The sequence below is a fragment of the Giraffa tippelskirchi genome, chromosome 1 (assembly GCF_054371585.1).
Source record: "Giraffa tippelskirchi isolate mGirTip1 chromosome 1, T2T-mGirTip1v1.2.pri, whole genome shotgun sequence".
NCBI classification, from domain to species: domain Eukaryota; kingdom Metazoa; phylum Chordata; class Mammalia; order Artiodactyla; family Giraffidae; genus Giraffa; species Giraffa tippelskirchi.
The window spans coordinates 166,450,657-166,472,763 of record NC_137275.1 but is presented as its reverse complement, the minus strand read 5'-3'; the positions used below and the strand labels follow the sequence as shown (position 1 = coordinate 166,472,763).

The 22,107-nt window shown below is 37.2% G+C and overlaps 1 protein-coding gene across 9 annotated transcripts in view; it reads left to right on the top strand.

Annotated features, from left to right (window-relative positions):
• Positions 1–22,107, top strand: part of CEMIP2 (cell migration inducing hyaluronidase 2) — a 76,611-nt gene that overhangs the window by 42,083 nt on the left and 12,421 nt on the right. For 6 of the 9 annotated variants that reach the window (XM_081505179.1, XM_081505198.1, XM_081505169.1 and 3 more), the window contains 7 exons: positions 3,983–4,114; positions 5,745–5,780; positions 6,511–6,666; positions 9,165–9,342; positions 11,584–11,799; positions 15,766–15,974; positions 20,012–20,194. In XM_081505179.1, the coding sequence (XP_081361305.1) occupies positions 3,983–4,114; positions 5,745–5,780; positions 6,511–6,666; positions 9,165–9,342; positions 11,584–11,799; positions 15,766–15,974; positions 20,012–20,194 (1,110 nt within the window). Of the gene's footprint in view, positions 1–3,982; positions 4,115–5,744; positions 5,781–6,468; positions 6,667–9,164; positions 9,343–11,583; positions 11,800–15,765; positions 15,975–20,011; positions 20,195–22,107 lie in introns of all 9 variants that reach the window. The other 3 variants (XM_081505158.1, XM_081505184.1, XM_081505203.1) reach the window with 1 other exon arrangement.

Here is a 22,107-nt window from a genome sequence, read left to right as displayed (position 1 = left end):
AAGATGGCAACTTAAGGTCATATTCAGTAGAAGCTGTGTGTATGTTATTTTTCTATACTTCAGGTGGATCGACCAACTAAAGGATTTGAAAAGGTGCTAGGTTTAATAGACTCTGTTTGCAGTCATTTAAGAAAAGGATGCCAGGTACTGTTGTTCACAAAGGAATGAAGTAGCAGCCACACTGTAGGTTAGTGAAGCAGAATCATTGTGACACAGTAATGAAAGGTCAAGAGAAAACATGAATGTGTTAGTCACTCAGTCATGTCTGACTTTTTTTAACCCCATGGAGCCCGCCAGGCTCCTCTGTCCTTGGAATTCTCCAAGCAAGAATGCTGAAGTAGATTGCCATTCCCTTCTCCAGAGCATCTTCCAACCCAGAGATTGAACCCAGGTCTCTTGCAATACAGGCAAATTCTTTACCATTTGAGCCACCAGGGGTGGCACTTGAAGAAAAGGATGCCAGGTGTTGTTCACAAGGGAATAAAGTAGGTGAAGCAGAATCCTTGTGACACAGTAAAACTGGGGAAATAAGTTAGTAAAACTACTCATCATGAAACATCAAGTTAAGCCTGAAAAATATTAAATCAATGCTCAGATAATGTTTGAGAAGTGGAGAAATTGTGAGTACTGTTTAAATAAAACACAGGGTACTAGACACTTAATAGCTGAGCAAGATATGACGTAGAAAAAGAGGAGATAAACTTGAGATGAAAAAGGATGGCAACAAATTATGAACCAAAAAGAGAATATTAACTGACAAAACAAAGGAATCTTGCTAGAAGATTACTACTGTTTTCTGAGAGTTTGTTGTAACTGGTAGAACTAGTAATGTGTGCTTTGCTAAGTTATTAATAGTATTAACCAAAAAATCTTTACATAAAACACAATCAACTCTCTTATCTGCCTTAAAAATTATATGTGTGTATATGAACGGGTGAATGAAGAAAAATATTTCAGAATCTATTGATGTTTTCATTATACTTGACAATAAAACAAACCTATTCATAATGGCCTAAGAAGCTCTTTGCCCTGTGTATGCATGTCTGATATCATGATAATGATAATCTTTTCTGTGCTCTCTATACTTTTCTTACTAGTTTATAAAGCACACATGTTGGTAAAGAGTTAGACTTCATTTGGAAGTTGTTATTGAAAAGAACTGATTGTAGAAGAGTAACAAGACATTTGGCAGCTAGTACCTACATTTAATTTTGTATAAACTGATGAATAAAATATGCCCACATGCATTCATGCAGTCCAGACATGACTAAAAATGATAAAACTCAAACACAAATGAGTAATAAGTCAGCCCATGAATTTAACATCCAGTTCATGGGATTCAGAAGGTATTTAATGTGTTCATCAAAGGGGAAGTTGACTTAATAGTTAATCATATGAGTCTTTCCTTGTATCTTCAAGATGTGAAATTACAGGAATCCAAAGATAGAATATTTTAACTCCAGAAGGCTCTCAAGTTAAGGCAGGGAAATTTCATCTAAGAGAGTAAAAGAACATGAAAACCTACTAGCACATTTAAAGCAGAAGACAAGTGAGAGTCGGGAAGTGTGCTGAAGGCTCATAAATTGAAGGGGATGGAAAATTAGCTACATTTTCTACATACTAAATGGGAAGGAGGATGAAAAATAAAGGGTATTTAAGCAAGTGGTCAATGATTTATATGGATAGGAATTTCAGAAAAAATGAGATGGCTACAGCAGAAAATTAGATGTTGCTTTATTGTATTTTTTTTTTTTTGGCTTTCTTTTAGAACACTGTGTAGTTCCCTTTCCAGAAGTGTTCCATCTGCTTGATATTATGTAATGACTGCAAAGCTGTTTGGCAGCAACTGCAATGCCAGAAGAGTGGGTGACAGCTCAGTCTTTTTACCCCTTAGGTCAGAGCTATTTAGTGTAAGGGGTCACATACACAATCTTAAGGGTGGGTGGAGCGCTTTCTAGAGTGCTGTCCTTATTATCTGTTCTCCATGATCCTGTCACCAAGTAGCAGCTAGTGACCAGTTAAAAAGTGAAATTCGGTTATATCATTGCTCTGACTCCATGTTTCTGACAACTTTCCATCATACTTATTGATCCACCTGCTTTATTCAGGTATGATTGACATGTAAAAAGCTGTGCATATATAATGTCAAGAACTCAGTAAGTTTGGATATAAGTACACATCTATGAACCATCAAGGGCAAAGTTTCCTTCTGTCTCCTTTATGGACATTGTTTTATGAAGTAAAAAATTAGTTTTTTGTCAAAAGACCTATAGACTAGCTCTCTAGAATTTATTTATCTTATAAAACTAAAGATTTTATACCCTTTGACCATCACCTCCCCATTTCCTCCTCCCTCCAGCTCCTGGCACCGCCATTCTACTTTTCCCATTGCATTTAGAATAAAGAACCACATCCTTGCCTGAAACATGCCTTCCTCTCTGTCTTCTTCCTCTTGCTTTGTACTTACCAGCTAAACTGCTTATTGTTCTTGAACATGCCAAGCTTGCTCATGCCTTTGCACTTGCTGCTTTCTGTGCATAGCTGCTTCTCCCATCATAACATACGTCTTTGGTGAGCACTACCATGTCCCAGCAACTTTCATAGTAGCATTTGTGCAAAGGATATTTCATGATAATATAGTTGAAGCATCTCAACTTGCTGAATGGGTTTTTATAAAGCTCTCTAGTTTTTCTCTCTCCACCTCCCCACCTTTGTAAGATTATGATGGAAGTGATCTTATTTTAAGTTAGGAGGCCTTCTGGAATTATTTGAGCTGTTACACTTAACAGTTTTTGACACCAGTTTTTTTTTTCTTGGTCTTTTCATTAAGATAATTGTGAACGTTTTAGGAAGAGAAAGAAAAAGTAAAATTCAGTCTTTATAATTAATAAGTCGATGAAATATAGTCTACTTTGTAAAGTGCTGACATTTTATTTTTTATATTTTTATTATAATAGATTTACAGTGTATTAGTGTCAAATGTACAACAATGATTCAGTGTTTTTATAGATTATACTTCATTTAAAGTTATAAAATAATGGCTTCATTTCCCTTTGCTGTATGGTATATCCTTGTTGCTTGGGTTGCCATTTCTTCCTCCAGATCAGGGATTGAACCTGTGTTGCTTATGTCACCTGCATTGGCATGCAGGTTCTTTACCAGTAGCACCACTTGGGAAGCCCTGTTTATTTTATACATAGTAGTTTATGTCTCTTAATCCCATACCACTATCTGCTCCCTCCTCCCTTCTCTCCACACTGGTAACTACTCTGATAACTACTTCTTTGCTTTCTGTATCTGTGAATCTGTTTCTTTTTTGTTACATTCATTTGTTTTATTTGTTTAGATTACATGTATAAGTGATAATGTGGAGCATTTATTTGTCTTTCTTTGTCTGACTTATTTCACTTAGCAGAATACCTTCTAGATCCATCCACATCACAGATGGCAAAACTTCATTTTTTATGGCTGAGAAATATTCTATAATCTCTTTTAAATTTAGGCATTTTAAAGATACTAAACCCAGATTTTGCTCTATATCTAAAACATTTCACCAGCACACAACTCAAATAATACTATGGTTCACAGATATGTATGTTGAAATATATGATTAATTTACTCAGTAAATTTATTTTACTATCATGCAACTTAAGAATTTGTGAAAACATGCTGTATTTCCTACTTTGAGGTTTTTTTTTTTTTTTTGAAATGCTTTCAGTGCTTGCAATGTTCTGTAATGTCCTCTCTATAAGATAAATTGATGAAAAACAAACTGAAATATGAAATCAGTTCTTTGCAAATCTGTGATTTTTTTTTCAGTATTTTAAATGCAGATATTAAGTTGTGTCTTGGTTTTTTTGTCTTGTTTTTGTCAGATTTGGATCTTGGTTTTTGACACTTAAGCTTATAATTTTAAATAGCTGATTCCCATTGCCTTTTCATTACTCTTTAAAAGTCTCTTTTTTTTTCTCCCAACCCTAAGGTTTCGGCCTCATCAGGATGCAGACCCTGAAAAGCCACGTGTTGCTGCTTTAATTGACAGGCTCATTGCTTTTAAAAATAATGACAACGGAGCTTGGGTTAGAGGAGGAGACATTGTTGTTCAGCATTCAGCGTGGGTATTCTCTATGAAGTTATTATCTGATGACACTGATGTATTTATTTTTTAAGGCTATTTTTAAAAACCCAGTAGACCGAAAGTACAGTGGTGGTTTCTGGAATCATAGTATCATTACTAATAGACAGGACAAGCTCTGAGGAAGTATGTTAACTGACTGCAAATGTTTGGAATCGTCTCATCCTGCTGCTGTTATTGGAACTTAACTTGTCTGGTGACATGAGAGCTTTTTGATGAGATTAAACAGAAACTGGGACTTTATATAACAAACATGGTCTACGTCAGAGAACTAAATAAAGATTTCAAAACTACCTGCACTTTTTTCCTTCCTCTTGGAAACTCAGTTTCATGATGGTCTTTCATTGCCATTCAAAACAAAAGTTGAATTCCACCTTAATAAGTCTGTTGACTTATGTTTTAACATGACTTGAGGCAGTAAGCCTCTCACTTCTTTTCCATTTGTATACTTTTAGGAGAAGCCTGAGGTATGTCGAGCTAAGATTTGGTGTTCAGGAGTTGAGAAAAATGTTTTTTTCTGGCTAATACTGATGTTAGTTGCTTGGCATTTATCACGAAAAAACTGACATTGTATAAAATCTGTAGAAATAATTTGGAATTAATATTGAAAAGTTGTGAAGAGAATACTATGATCTAATTGATAAAAATTAGTCATTCCTTGATATTCATGGGGGATCAGTTTCAGCACCCCAATGGGTACTAAAATCTTGACACTCAAGATCCTTATATAAAATGTCATAGTATTCAGTATTTGCATATAACCTATACACATCCTTCTGTATATTTTAAATCATCTCTAGAGTACTTATTATACTCAAGACTGTAAATGCTACCTAAATAGTTGTAAATACAATGTAAATGTTATGTAAATAGCTGCCAGCACTGGACAAAGTTTTGCTTTTTGGAGTTTTCTGGAATTAAAAAAATATTTCTTATCCACAGTTGGTTGTATCTGTGGATGCAGAACACACAGATATGGGAGCCAACCTAATGATAAAAATTGTAAATATAGGTTTTTAATACATATTCTCTTTGGGCTTCCCTGGTGGCTGAGACGGTAAAGAATCTGCCTGTAATGTAGGAGACCGGGGTTTGATCCCTGGATTGGGAAGATCCCCTGGAGAAAGGGATGGCTACCCACTTTAGTATTCTTGCCTGGAAAATTCCATGGACAGAGGAGCCTGGTAGGCTACAGTCCATGAGGTTGCAAAGAGTCGGATACGACTGAGTGACTAACACTTTCACTTTTCATGTGCTATTTACTCTGTGCCAATGCCGTTCTAAATAGTTGAAGTGAATTAGCATTTTAATGCTTTCAGATATCCTATGAGGAAGCTTATAGTGTTATTTCAACCTTTAGGTGAGAAAACTGAGGGACACACAAGTAACTTGCCCAAGGTTACACAGCTAGTAATTGGCAAAGCTGAGATTCAAACCAGGTGCCTTTACTGTGGAGACTATGGTTTTAGTTATCGGAAAGTGAAATTTTTATGTGGTCTTGGAGAGTAAATATTATTGGAACTTCTTGGGTTTTATGACAATTAAATATTGAGAGAATTACCTCTTCTTACATGATGTGATACATTAAAATGTTCTTCATTCTCTTTAGATTTGCAGATAATGGAATAGGACTGACCTTTGCCAGGTTTGTAATTACTTAAAAAATATTTATCTGTTTATTTTAAAGTTGTAAGGTAAAATAACCTTGACTTTTTTTTTTGATAGCACAGGAATGCTGTATCATTTATTAACATTAAAAAAATAGCACTCACTTCTTGATGCCACTAGAGGGCCAAAAATACATTTTTATTGATTAATTGAATTCACACCAAAGTAGGAGGTTGCTCTAGTTGGAATTGCACAGAAGGGTAGGCCCATCATATTTTTTGCTTAGAGGAAAACCCTTGAGCTTTCAATTAAATATCTTAAAAAGTAGGGGAATAAAGAGGAAGGGAGTAAAATTTGGCAGCAAATTAAATATTTTCTTTCTTAAAAGTTCGTCTCGTTTCACAATGGTCCTTAAGAACTGAACTTTTTATGTTACATATTTTTCCCCAGATAACAGTTACTCTCATGCCCATCTTCATGTTTGTCATCTCATTGTTGTGTTCAGGGCAAGTTTATTCTCCTCATTTGCAATATTCTTGCTTGAGACTAAAATAATTAGTTGTTGCTGCTAAATTAAATCTCATTTGTTTAAGTCTAATTTGCAAACCACATATTAATTTATAAGAGGTATACTCACAATTTAGAGGCACCTTTTGATGACTCACTAATATGTATTTAAGAAGCTGCTGGCTACTTTGAAAATTTTTAGGTTTTTAAAGTTATAGCTTGCCTTCCTGTGTGATTAATGATTATTCTTATTTTAACAGTGATGGAAGCTTCCCAAGTGATGAAGGTTCCAGCCAAGAGGTATCCGAATCTCTCTTTGTTGGGGAGAGCAGGAATTACGGCTTTCAGGGTGGTCAGAACAAATATGTAGGCACTGGAGGGATAGACCTGAAGCCTCGGACATTACCTAGGAACAGGTGAGCATTGCTTTATCAGAGGAATGTTACCTTTAAACAATAAATGAAGCTCTAACCTTTACAGAAGTTTTCATAATAATCCTGAATGGATTCCCACTGTGACACTTTTCCCACCATATTTATTATTATTAAAACGATTCATGTTATTATTGCTATTTCTATTGTATGTATTATCCTCTGGGATTCTGGAGCATTAAGTATTAAACATTATATATAGATGTCATTATCAATTTTATGGGGCTTCCCTCAGTGGTAAAGAATCCACCTGCAATGTGAGAACCCTGGGTTTGATCCCTGGATCAGGAAGATCCCCTGAAGAAGGGAATGGCTACCCACTCCAGTATTCCTTCCTGGGAAATTCCATGGACAGAGAAGCCTGACCGGCTATAGTCCACGGGGTCGTAAGAGTTGGACATGACGTAGCAACTAAACCACCACATCAGTTTTATAACGAAGGAAACTATCCTGTTTATCCTTCTTGGATAAGGTCTTATGGAAACTGGTAGTGTTTTTTTTTTTTTTCTCGAGCCACAGAAAGTCACCAAACTGTAAACTATGGACATCAAATCAGTTTTCCCTTAATATGGTGATGTTAGTTTTAAGAAATAGCCACTGGAAAAAAGAAATTACTTATTGAAAAGAGTCCTAGAAAATGAGTTGATAGATGCCAAAGCTGACTCAAAACCTAACTAGCTGTATAATTAATAATGTTTCAGATGTTGAAAGGGTATGGGGTAGACTTTTGGCATGTTTTCTGTCAAAATAATCACAGTCATTAAAACAGTGCTTAGCACTATAAAGATTCTTTAGAACTTTTGGGAAACTATTACCTAATTAATCTGTACCTCAGCTCTGAGACACAGTTTAGAGTTGTCATCATTTTACTTGTAAGAAAACCAGGTAGAGAAAAATTAGTGTTCTAAAGTCCTTACATCAGAGCTAATGTCAGATTTCATTATGAATCAGTCCCCTTAAAGCTATCCACTGTGTCTGGATATTGGGCTAGGACAGGTCAGCGGGGTAAGGCAGGCAGACAGGTGACTGGAGGACAGGTGGTGAGTATTGGCCGAAGGGCTTAACTAGCTTCTAGCAAAGGGCAGCCTATCCTTAGCCTGTCTCCCCTGTGCTTGTTGTTGGGAAATACTAAACGTCTTTACTACATGCTACACTATGTATAGAACTTCTTTTAGTCAGACCCTGGAAGCCACTAGGAAAGGAACTTCATGGATTTTTAATAGTTAACATTTACTAAATGTTTATGATGTATCAGGCCCTGATCTAAATATTTTATGATTCAGTTAATCCTTGTAAGCCTGGTGAGGTAGGTCTTGTCATCGTCATACTTTATAAGTGAGTAACTTACTAAAAGTAGCTAAGGTGGGACTCAAAACCTGTTAGTTTGGCTTCATTGCTCTGCTCTTCGTAATTAAGCCAAGGCTGCCTCTTCTAATATGTAAATTAAAGGAAAAACAAAGCTGTATTAGTTGGGTATGGGCTGCAGTAAAATGGTGGGAAATTCAATTTCATTATTTTTATTTTACATTGGCCTCCGGTTTTATTTCAAAATGCTGTTGCTTCTGTGCTAGGGAGGAATGTTTGAAACAAACATTGCTGGTTGGTCAATGGGCATAATTTTTATTTTACTGTATCTTTGCAGCCTTTTCTATGGCAGAGGACCATTTTGCGATATATTCTTGGATACATAAAGATAGGTATAGATTTTTAATCAGATTATTTGACTTTCTTGCTAGTGTATATGATTTTTTATTGTAAAACACTGCCAAGTTGTAAACTAATTAGTTGCTATCGAAGTCCTCTGCAATGCCATTAAAAAACTTAATAGGGGAAAAACCTAAGGGATCCAGAATATTATAGGTTTTGTACATTAATTATGGTTAATAACATATGATTAGTAAGTTAAGGAGCTTATGTTTGGACAGAAAGGAGTAAAATGAATAAAATGAATTTCTCAATCTGGCTATAGTAAGCCTTGCAGACTTACACTTTTGTACTTTTAAGTATATCATTTCTCCTTATTGCTGTCATTTCTCCTTATCGCTGTCATTTAGTGGCTTGAAAGGAGGTCTCTCTGATTAAGCACAGATTTGTCTTCCTGTGCTAGAGATTTCAGAACTAAAGCTAAGTGGTATGAGTTATCAAAGAAAAGATCTTAACTAAGTTGATTCAAGGAAGCAAAGTCACCTCTTGGAGAGGCCTTCACTATATCCAAAATAACATCTCTGTCCTTCTCAAGTCTATTCTATTACTATGTCTTTCGTTTTCTCATGCTCTGAAATTACCCATTATGTTTTTGTTTGCCTTTCTCGCTGTAGTGTAGGTTTCATTAGATTGGAGATCTTGCTTCATTAGCACTGTATCCTAGAATTGTACTTAGTATATATGGGATATTTAACAGTATTTATGAAACAAATATGTAAGTGAAATGCTGTTAAACAGATGGGCCCATATGCATTAAATAAAATTTTGTATTTCAACAGGACATTTCCAATTAGAGGCTTTCAGATCTATGATGGGCCCATTCATCTCACCAGGTGCACTTTCAAAAAATATGTGCCAACTTTAGATAGATATACCAGTGCTATTGGCTTCCTCATGAAGAATTCCTGGCAGATAACCCCCAGAAATAACATCTCCCTTGTGAAGTTTGGTCCACATGTAAGTACGTTCTTATGGTTCCTATACAGTAACTATGTTACCAAGCGGAGGGATGGCACATTTCCAGAGAAAGAAACACAAAGATAGGATTTGCACTGAGTTTTTAGGATTGAGAGGCGAATTCTATGCAAGAACTCCTGATTTCAGGTACTCTGTCCTGCTGAGTTTAGGGTGAGAACAGGAGTCCCATGTGACCTAGAGTATTTTTGATATTCTGGTGATGTCTTCAAAGGGAAAATGACTTAATGTGATGATACAGTGGTGGGAATTGTAGAATTTCATAGGAATAAGAGGACGTCTGATTTTGGGGAATTCAGTATAATAATCCATAAAGAGATTTGAGTTTTACCTGGTATTTTACTTTTCTGAGATCTATTCTTCTGGGGAGCTGGAGAATAAAAGATTGGGAAAGGAGAGAAATACTGAGGTGATAGGAAGCAAATTGCGTTATTTCTGATACAAACTATTGGAATATTTTTATGAAGATTGCAAAAAAGACTTAGAAATAATTGTTTACAATACAGTAGGCCACAGAAATCGTTTTCTCAGTAGTTTCACTAGTACCCTCCTTACCATCAATACATAGGCCAGTCTGATTATTTACCCCCAGCCTTTTCCCATCTTGCCACTTCTAAGATGACAGTGGTGTAGAGATTGAGTCTCAGACCATCTTGCTTTCTGCTCCCACAGGCAGCCACAACTGTAAAGTGGCTCATAGTTTTGTCGTTCATGTCCATAGGCAAACTCTGTGGTTCCCCAGTTTAAAAGAGAACTTAGGTTAGTTTACCAAAGTCTATACCTGGTTTTTACGAATAGTCGAGGCATGGAACAGAGGCACAGGTGCAAATTGATTGACTGGTTCTCTTCTAGACCGCATAACACCAGGGGAAGAGGAAGAGCTACACTGTGGACAGGGTTGCATGTAAATAGGGTGGGTCTTGGATTGCCTCTCCACCGTGGAGGTTGGCAGCTCACTTACAGCCTGTGTGTTCTCTCCATACATAGAGTTTAGCGATCACTGACATGGTCATACTGAAAAAACAATTTTTAGATGTTGCATTTGTTGCAGAGTTAGAGTTCTCGCAGCCTAAGAGAATCCATGCTGTTTAAGGCCAGTGTTTCATCAGCCTGGGATTTTCTAAGGTGCTGATGCTCTGGAACCATTTCTGAAGGATATGGTCCGCAAATTTGTTCTTCCTAAAAAGATGGACAATATGTCCTAGACTTTAAGATTTAACCGTGGGAGGTATAAGTGAAGAGAGAAAAGAGTATAGAACTAAGAACTTAGAACCATTTGTCCCACACATCACTGACTTTCCTTTGAGTTGCTTATCATTTAGATGTTCAATTGATTTTGAAACCTGCCAGGGCAATGAGTGCATAAAAGCATCGTAAGGTGTATCTGCATGGTTTGAATAACATTAGCCTGGTGGGCTACAGTCCATAGGGTCACAAAGAGTCGGACACAACTGAAGCAACTTAGCACGCACTCAAAGATTATAAATCATGTAACCTGTAGCCTGCTTTGTAGCTAGCTATGTACTATGTGTTTGATAAAGGCATTGAATTAATGTTACCCGACATAAAAATTACTGAGCTGGACTTAGTCTGTGTTGAGGAGAGAAAAAAATAACAGACACCTTTCAACAGGTTCTAATGAATCCAGTGGTCAGGCAACCATACCAAGACAATGTTTAGACTGTTTCAGTTTGGAACTGTACTTATTTTTTCGTGGCAGGAGTCATTCACAAGTTAACTAAAGCATTTGAAGTAACATGAAATGATTAGCTCAGGAGATCGAACTTGTAATATATTTTAATTTAATTGAGGTATAATTTGCATACAGGGAAATGCAGAGATCTGAAGTGAAAAGTTTTTAAGTTTTAACAAATACATATGACTACATAGTTCCTCTTTCCACAACTATTCTGGTTTCTGTTACCATGAATTCGTTTTTTCTGAGGAACAGGTAATCGTTTTTAAGTTGAAAAAAAGGAAAACATCAAAGATGAAGTTGAATGCTTGCTGCCTGAACTAAGGCTTCAGGAAGCTTTTTTTTTCCCATTCATGTCATAATTAGTCAAAAATGTTGGTTGACAACTATGCTGTGACTCAGAACTGCATAGTCTTAAAGGAATTGTAATGAATTGTAATGAACATGAAGTTGGGTTCTTGCAGGGGACGCTGGGTAACATGGCAGGAGCCCTCATTATAGGATGTCCTGTTTTTCACCACTGTCAGGTCTCTCTTAATGTATTCTTTGGAAAGCCTGGCCCCTGGTTTGAAGACTGTGAGCTAGATGGTGATAAGAACTCCATATTCCACGATATTGATGGCTCTGTGACGGGATACAAGGATGCTTATGTGGGAAGAATGGACAACTACCTGATCCGCCATCCAAGCTGTATAAACATTACCAAATGGAATGCAGTGGTGTGCAGTGGGAGCTATGCCCAGGTAGGCCAGAATGCATTGTGATACCTGATTCCCCCCCAGCTCCTGACAGCACTGTTTCTGTGAGGAGTACTCTTCAGGTCTTCGGGCTGATGGATACTTCTCAAAGTGTGATTTTTTTTTTTTTTTTTAAAGCAGTAAAAAAAATGAAAAATTTCACTAGAAATCATAGACTCATAGAATTTTATTTAAAGTTCCCCCACTACAAACCGATTTAAAAATGGAAAAGTGAGCCAAAGAGAAGTAGGATTAATTTGCACTTGGTTAAATATGGTTGGGAGATAGTTGGGGTGAGAAACCATATTTCCTGAGTCTTAGGCCAGGTTTTCTGGCTGTGCTACAGCTGTGCCCCCTGAGAAGGCATTTTATTCTTTGCTTTTAGGGTTACCAAGTGCTAAGTTGCTTCAGTTGTGTCCAGCTCTTTGCGACCCTATGGACTGTAGCCCATTAGGCTCCTCTGTCCATGGCATTCTTCAGGCAAGAATATTGGAGTGGGTTGCCATTCTCTCCTTCAGGGGATCTTCCCAACCCAGGGATTGAACCCGTGTCTCTTATAGCTCCTGCATTGACAGGTGGGTTCTTTACCACAAGTGCTACCTGGGAAGCCCTTCAGGGTTATTATCTCTATGTATCTCTAAATTAGGGAATCTGACTTGTGAGGCAGAATATCAGTAGGTCACATGGAAAGTAATATTCTCAGAAACAGAGTTGGGAATTGGAAATGAGTGGACAAGGAAGGAATCCAAGGAAATTCTACAAATCATAATAATCTATGAAAATATGAAGGAGATGCTATAGATTGGGAAACACTTCTTTGAAAACTTTAAGCTAATGTGCATTTATTAACTGGATGCCAAGTATAAGAGGATGGAATACTTTGGGAGGTATTATGTTCAGAAAATAGATGCTGAAACTAGACCACATGGCTTTGAATCCTGGCTTTGTTATTTTCTTCAATACGAGATGTGTAAGTTAATTAAATGCTCTGTGCCTCTGCACAGTGAGAATAATATTAGATTCTTTCATATGTGACTGTTGTGAAGATAGAATGCATGAGTACTGATTATACATTTCACCCACGGCCTGGCACACAGTGAAGTGCTTGCTGCAATTAGTATTATTTGAAGAACAGGGCTCTAAGTTGCAAAGGTGATTTTAATAGTGATATTTTGGATGGATGGAAGATTGCAGAATGAAGATACCAGTTGCCCAGAATTTTGAAGAGAGCAGAATTTTCTTTCCATATTTTAGACAATTACTTGGTCATATTTAATAATAAATGTTGAGGGAGATGAAAGAATAAAGGAAAAGGATAACTGGAGCATGAAGAGGAGAATTAGAAGAAGAGCAAGGTATCCTCCAAGGCAGACTGAGCTCTGATAGTCTCAAAGGCAAGAAAGAAGCCTCCCTTGCTGATGTGCTGCTGAATTCTCTTACTTGTTGGAGGGCTTCTTCCTGGGGAAGGACTGGTTTGATGCTGGAGCACCTTTGCCGAACTCTGGCTACTTTACCCATCAAGTGTGTGTGTGTGGCTCCTGCTTTTCAATTTCTTGAGCCCCTGGAGTCTTATGGTTTCTGCCATTTAATAAGCCTTCTGTAGTGGGAGCTTCTTGAAGCAGATTTCTTTATTACTCTTCAGACTTTGAATCATGATTGTTAAAGAATGCTATGATTCTTAAATTAAAAGAAAACAAAAAACAGCTTCAAAAAGATTCTCATCAATAAACAAGACAAAGGACTTAAGAGGGATAAAGATTAGAGAGATTTTTCTGGCTTATTTTAATGGAATACTAGCTTCTTTGCTGTGGGATTTCTCATCCCCATGGGAGCAAGAGGAATCATACTTGCCTGAGTTCCAGGAAGAACCAGGAAAGGATGGAAAATTAATTATAGTAAAAAATAAAGAAGAAAAGGATATGGTTAAAAATGTGATTTATTTTTTCATTCATTTTATTCTTAAGCAGAATTGCCCTCTAAAATTAAGTAGATTTATTAATGCCTCAGAAGATGTAGAAATTCGAGAATTAAAATAAAACATAAGAAGCTTTAAAATTCTTTAATAGCTACAGTTGTAATTAAATTGCTAGCCATGTGTATTCAAAGGTACATGTATCTGTTTGTCTTTCTTAATGTGGTATGTACTCACTAATGAAGACTTTATATTTTATTTTAAATGTCTCTGTAATCTGGATTTGATATACTTGAGAATGTGAACCTGGTACTTCTGTCTTACAAAGCAAAGTAGTAATTCTATTTTTTTGTTGTTGTTGTTTGTTTAATCCTGCCCACGAGGCTCTGGGAATGGTAAGATAGAAATTTTCTCCTGAGGATTTGAAATTTGGGCTGGGAGCCCAGATCTACAGCCATTTGTTGTTCCTTGGATGATATATAATACTGTATGTTTTTAGCAAAAATTAGAAACAACTGGATCTCAAGACAGAATAATCATTATTTAGCTATGTGTAAATACTTTTAATGGGACGTCTGCTTTTTGCTGACCCAAGGATAAAGGTGCTCAAGAGGAAAGGTGGTATCACAGGGAGCATGCTGGGCTATACTGTGCTGTGCTTAGCCGCTCAGCCATGTCCCACTCTTTGCGACCCCATGGACTGTAGCCCTCCAGGCACCTCTGTCCATGGGGATTCTCCAGGCAAGAAGACGAGTGGGTTGCCATGCCCTCCTCCAGGGCATCTTCCCAACCCAGGGATCGAACCCGGGTCTCCCACGTTGCAAGCAGATTCTTTACCGACTGAGCCACCAGGGAAGCCCTCATAAGGAGCATGTGCCACCTCAAATCCTTGGATTTGGAAGAAGGCAGGTTATAGAAATGTGTTTGGGGTGGGATGTGTATTCTATTATATTTTATGTACAACCTTTATATAACCTATTATTGGGTTGGCCAAAAAGTTCATTTGGGTTTTTCTGTTATGATGTAATGAAAAAACCCTGAAAGAACTTTTTGTCAACCTAATGTAATGAAGTACAGGTCACATATAAACATTTAAATAAATAATAAGTAAATATAATATATTAAACATATATATTTAAATGTAGACAATCAGTCTCAAACTATATATTTCCTATCTGTATTTTAATTTTTACATGGTGTCAGTAGAGAAGAGTTATAGTGAAATAGTCAAACACAAGTGAGAGTTAAGACTTTCTGGCTCAAAGAATTTATAATTAAGGAATCACTATGGATAAAACTGTGAAATAGAGAAACATAAAACAGGGAAGTCGTGTGGATTAAATGCAGTATTATGCAGATGTTTCGATACTTCTGGGGAATTCTGTTACAGAATGCCATCTTGTTTTAGGAAATTGTTCTGAGGTTTGTTCCTTGGAGGATACATTTGGGGAAGATTTTGTTTTGGTGTAGCATGGGGCCCAAATGCCACTGGAATAAACTCAGGGCTTTCAAATTTGTCTCAGTTTAATATGTTTTTCCAGTTTTTGCAGAACACTTTATAACTTTTTTTTTTTTTAATGGGTGAAAAATGACTTCTTGGGCTAATGCAGGTCATGGAAAATCGAAAGCCAAAGCTCTAAAATATTTTAAATTTCCACCTCTTATTTCAGAGGAAAGCCTTTCAGCTTTAACTAGAGAGTATCAGTTTTCACATTAATTTACTAATTTTTTATATGTGTGTACTTCAGATTGAGGGATTTCTTTGACAAGCTATGTAAACCACAAAGGTTTTATATTCTGATGAATAAGCTGGCCTGTTGTGGAAGAGATGATGAAGATCTTGGCTAGCAGAACACATGGTCTGTTTTTACCATTTCAGTTTAAGTAGGCTTCATTGTAAGTGGAGCTTAGGATGAAGTTGGCTACTACTCATTTTTGTCTGGCACAGATCATAGAATCTCTTTTTTGAAAGTAGAGACACTTGACTTTTGCTAGAAATGTTTTTTCTAGCTATTTAAATTTTCATTCTCTTTTCTTTAATTCTTAATTATTTTTTGAAGGTCTATGTGCAGACATGGAGCAATCCGAATCTGACTATGACCATCACACGAGATGAGTATCCAGACTACCCTATGGTGCTCCGAGGAATTAACCAGAAGGCAGCTTTCTCACAGTACCAGCCTGTGATCATGCTGGAGAAGGGCTACACCATCCACTGGAATGGACCAGCACCCAAGACTGCTTTTCTATACCTCATAAACTTCAACAAGTATGCTTCTGTTACTGTTATTTCAAATAGTTGAGCAAGTAGTAATTTAGTGGAGAAGAATAATAACCTATCTCCTTTGTAGCAGGTAAAGAATTCCGGCTTTATGTACTTTGTTCCTCCTGTGGAAAGGCTGTATATGTAATATTGATGGAATTAGGGATTATATAGGTTGAATCCTCTCCTTTTAAAAGCATGTCTTTTTCTCTATGGCCAAGGTATTGTGTGCAGAAAGCCATTTAACAGTAGGATTTTTTTTTTTTTTTTTTGCTGTGCCATGTGGCTTGTATGTGGAAATGTGGGATCTTAGTTCCCCGGCCAGGGACTGAACCTGGGCCCTCAGCAGTGAGAGCACCAGTCTTAACCACTGGCCTGGCAGAGAATTCCCCAACAGTATGTTTTAATACTGTATGCTGAATACTTTAATTCTCCATAGCTGGGATGGGAAGACATTTTTATCTGGTGTTCCAGCTGAGCACTTGGTTACCTAGAAAGTAAAAAGGATTTTGAGGCCAAGTTTAGACTTGACCGAAGAGAGTGGTATGATTGATTATTCATGTCAGCAGTGGGCACGGAGTGGAAAATTGTGGCATGAATGCCAGGTATTTTGCACCTCTGCCTGTATGTGAAAGCATCTTTCTATTCCCTCTTGACTTCTCAATTGTCTGCTCTCATAATATTACTTTTAATCAAGACCTCTGTTTTTACATTAATTTATTTAAATGTTTACTGTGTGCCAGTTGATATAAGGATGACCGAGAGAAATCCTTGTCCTTTAGGAGCTCACAGTATACAGGTGGAACAAGATTTAAGTAAATAAGCCAGTACTATTTTTTAATGGAAAAAGGATAAGAGCAATTATTCTGCATAAGGGAGTTGGGCCAGGCTGCACTGAGGAAGTGACAGTAAGTGATCATTTTGTTACAGAAGCAGCAGAGTCCAAAAAGGGCTAGTTCTGCTCAAAGACTGATGTATTGATTGCTGTGGGAGCCTAGGTCAGGGAAGTGACAGAGATGAGATTAGAAACCAGAGCTGGGACTATCTAGATATGTGTGGTGGTTAAACCATGGGACTCCATGAAACTGCTCAGATATGTGCCTGAAAAATTGAAATGGTTTGTTCACCTGATTGATCATAAACCTTGACTTGTCAGAACTCTCTTAAAGTACTAACTGAAATGAACAGAGACGGACATAGATCATATAGGAATTTGCCTCTAAGTAGGCCACTTTCAAGAATGGCTGAATATATGGTAGATGCTCTTATTCTGAGATGTTAGGCCTCTGGCATATGCTCTAAACTGAACCATTACTGTTTTCCTGTAATACTTGTTGCTGCCAAAGAACTGCATCTTCACTTACTGAGTCAACCAAGTCAAAAAAAGAAAACAAACTCAGGACTCATCTTTGGCTCTTTCTTTTCTCTCATTTCTCCATCCTATTAGTGGCCAAGCCCTGTTGGTCCTGTCTCCTTAATATTGTTCAAATCTCTTCACTCTTGCCACCCTCACTGCTTATGACTAAGTCATTATCATCTCACCTAGATCCCTGCAGCAGCCTCCTACTCAGTCTCCCCGCCTCCCCCCACTTCCAGTCCTTTGCTCACATTGTGTCCAGGGTGTAGTTCTTTTTAAAACCCAATCTGATCTATCACCCCTGTCTGTGAGCTACCTAGAAGTCAATGCAAGAACAAATGTTTGTCAGAGAGGGTGGGGGAGACATGCCAAGGAGTGATCAGCAGTCCAAAAAGTTATAGCTGGCAGGTTGTGAACCTGAGGGTGAGATATTACAGTCAAAAGGTAAACAGGGTTCTGTACATACCAGGCATAATTTTTTGAATAAATACTGAGCAAGTAAAAAACATTTTAAAGTGAAAAAAGGGCTGAGCCAGAAGTTTCAAAACTCCATATGGGCTTGAAATTCAGTCAGACTTTCCTTGTTTAATCATCTAAAAGTTTGTAAAAATTATATCATGGACAGAGGCAAGAGGAGGAGATGGTAAGTTTTTTTTCCCATGTTTAAGATAATTATAGAGAGATCGTGGATTTTGTCACAGTGGCACTTTTGAAAATAACAGTTTAAAAGTTATAAATCTATACTTATTACACAAACTAAGAAAATGCAGAAAAACATAAAGAAAATTGCAATAACCTACAATTCTTCTAATCAAAGTAAGGCATTGTAAATGTGTATAGGGTTCTCATCTCTTTCCACCCTCAAAGGTTCTCTGAGCATATCTTATACCAAAATGTATTTAACTATTCCATTCCCCCATGAATGTTAGATTGTTTTTCTCTTGTCCCTCTTCCCCTTTTGTTATTACAAATGATACTGGATAGAACATTTTTCTTATTTATTTTTGGTCTGTGTTTCTAATTCTTTAGTGGGATTCAGTTCAGTTCAGTTCAGTCGCTCAGTCGTGTCCAACTCTTTGCGATCCCATGAATCGCAGCACGCCAGGCCTCTCTGTCCATCACCAACTCCTGGAGTGTACTCAAACTCATGTCCATCGAGTCGGTGATGCCATCCAGCCATCTCATCCTCTGTCATCCCCTTCTCCTCCTGCCTCCAATCCTTCCCAGCATCAGGGTCTTTTCCAACGAGTCAACTCTTCGCATGAGGTGGCCAAAGTATTGGAGTTTCAGCTTCAACATCAGTCCTTCCAATGAACACCCAGGACTGATCTCCTTTAGGATGGACTGGTTGGACCTCCTTGCAGTCCAAGGGACTCTCAAGAGTCTTCTCCAATACCACAGTTCAAAAGCATCAATTCTTCGGCACTCAGCTTTCTTCACAGTCCAACTCTCACATCCATACATGACTACTGGAAAAACCATAGCCTTGACTAGACAGACCTTTGTTGACAAGTAATGTCTCTGCATTTTAATATGCTATCTAGGTTGGTCATAACTTCCCTTCCAAGGAGTAAGTGTCTTTTAATTTCATGGCTGCAATCACCATCTGCAGTGATTTTGGAGCCCCCCAAAATAAAGTCTGATTAGTGGGATTACTGGATGAAATTTGTGTGAACAGTTTTAAACCCTCATTACATATTGTTTTAAAATTCTTTAGAATAATTAAAAAGTTCTGGAAATGAATAGTGGTGATGATTGTACAACCTTGTGAATGTACGTAATGCCACTAAACTGTAAAGTTAAAAATGTCTAACATGGCAAATTTTGTATTTTACCACAATTTAAAGAACATCAGAAAAAAGCAAATAATAAAAAAGGGAGAAATATTTTTAATGGTTTTCGAAGAGTATTAATTTTATATCCAAGAACATTAGGTAAGAAAAAACACTATTGCAATTTGGTAATATTATCAAAGACTTTAAAAATTCATGTACCTTTATCTCTAGCTATTTTAGGGCTTCCCTGGTGGCTCAGCAGGAAAGAATCTGCCTGGCAAGCAGGAAATGTGGGTTTGATCCCTGGGTTGGGAAGATCTTCTGGAGAAGGAAATGGCAACCCACTCCAGTATTCTTGCCTGCGAAATCCCACGGACAAAGGAGCCTGGTGGGTTATGGATACAACTTAGTGACTGAACAACAACAATGACAGCAACTGGCAATTTTGCCACTACAAATTTATCCTAGTGTTATTATAAAAGATAAAAATATATTTATGAATAAAAAAATCCTTTGGAAAACTTTTAGCAGTGTACATTTCCACAATCAGGCTATTAGTGTTTATTCCATCTTAGTGTACCCATTCCCAACCATCTCATTTAATTTTATTATCTGCTTACAGTATCTGAGTACATTTTATCCAACGTCTATTCACATTCTCTGAAGTCTTGTTGCAAACAAGATTTTTGTAAGCCATATCATTGTTGTAAATTACGATGAGAGAAATCTGGGTAACATGGAAAGGTAGATAACTTAAGTGTGTTAGGGTTCAGGACTTTCATTGTTAGTGGCTCCATACATGGTAGAAATTTAAGAAGGAGAAGATCATGGCTAAAATTTACATATGCTGTAATACTCAAAAAATATTGGCTCAAATGTGGACTTGTGTTTTTATTGTCTCTCCTTTATAGGAATGACTGGATTCGAGTTGGGCTCTGCTATCCATCAAACACAAGTTTTCAGGTTACCTTTGGCTTTTTACAACGGCATAATGGCTCGTTATCCAAAATGGAAGAGTATGAGCCTGTACATTCGCTGGAGGAATTGCAGAAGAAGCAGTCTGAGAGGAAATTCTATTTTGACTCCAGCACGGGGTAATTCCGGGCAACGAGTGAACGAAAATTTTTGCTGTTTTTCTTTAATGGTGAAATTGCTAGTTCTTCAGTGTAACTAAGAATAGGCTGTGATGTGACGGCTAGTTAGAAAAGCAGCTGATGTGGGTAATTCTCTGCTCATCACCATTAGAGGTTTAAGGAGAACTAGAATGACTCATAATTACAGTTGGCAGTAGGAATCAAGTGAGATGTTTGCCATATACCTATTAAGGCAATTTAGAGAGAGAAATTATTCTTGTCAATAAAGAACCAGTAGGCCCAATTGAAAATTAAAATAATGTTTTCCATAACAACTCTAAAGATGATTATTTCCATATGATATAGTTCATATTTTAGCGAAAGCTCATTTTTCTCTTCCTTTAAGGCTATCTCTCAAGTTGACCTTGGGTTTAAAAAAAAACAACACTGTATAACCATGGCATATTTGCTTTCAACTTTCTCTAGGCTGCATCTTTCCACTTTTTAATTCTAATCCTGTTCACCTGGGGTCCTGTTGGCTTTGTCTGCTTTTATCCAGTTACAGTCTCTCAGCCTTTGGGTTATGGTAGGCTTGATCTCCTTCCTGTACTCTTCCAGAAAGTAGCATGCTCCTCCAATATCCATTCCTTAAGCTGACATTTCTATTCCACGCCATTGTCTAGGTACTATAAAGATACTCATGTAAATAAGATGCATTTCTTCTGCAAATTCACTGTCCATTGAAGGATGTGGGCATGTAAAGCAAGTAATTAGAGGGTGAAAGGTTTAAATGCTGTAAGTCCTATAGGTGCCTTTTGAGATAATCCATAAGTTCAGCCTTGGGTGGTCAGTGACAACCTAGGAGGGTGACACTGGGCTAACTCTTGAGGAGTGAGTAGGAGGAGACAAGTAAGTGTTCCAAGAACAGTATGGATAAATGCATGGAGGCATGAAAAACATGGCATGGCATGTTTGGGGAAAGACAAAACTTTGGACTAAAGAGAAGGGTGGCAGGACTGACTGTGGAGGAATGAGGTTGGAGTTCACTCAATTGCCTTGTTAGCCTTTGGGTAAGAAGCAACTCATTTGCCCTCCAGTGCTGGTGCAGCAGCCAGTGTGATTAGCTTAAATCCTTTCTTATCATTTTCTCTTATGTTTACTTCTAGTTAACCTTTAAAAACCCAGTTGGACTATTATTCTGTCGATGACAGAACAGCCACATTCCTAGTTGATTTTCTGCAAAAATAAATGTAAGGCCCAAATTTGTAAGGACAGTCTGGTGATCACAAATTAATGATTAATATGTACAATGATAGGAAATATTCTTTCATCTGGGTATTTCTAGGACCTTTCAGGCTTTGAGGTTCAAATTCTTTTTAATTCTGTTCATTTTGATGATTTTAATTATATATCAAAAGGCACATGCCTAATTAGATCCCTGTCATTCCTTATTTATATGTTAAAATTACTAGATGTTGGAACAGTGGCTGATTTTCACCTCATAATCTCAACTTTGTATTGTTTGTTGACCTCATTTTAAAATGTGAACTCGTGAACTCCAGTAATCAATCACAGTTGATCAAGTCATTTTTAGAATCTTGACTTCCTTTGGTTTAGAAGGTCTAGGTTTGCTGACAAGACATTGGACTGCTGCCTAGAAGTTGCTTTTCCATTCATTTTGGAGGAGAATTCAGAATGTGTTAGACTGATCATTTCGCTTGATTTTGGCCAGAGAATAGACAGAAGGACTCCAGGCCCATCTGCTCTTAGTATACATCACAAGAATTGATTTGAGACCATATCTTGGCCTTAAACAAGTCTCAAAGTTGCTGTTTTTATTATTCTAGTTTTGTGCCTTAAAACAAAATAGTGTATTAACTAAGAGAAAAAGAAAGAATAAACCACCCTAATTTACCAAATCCTAAAGTCAACAT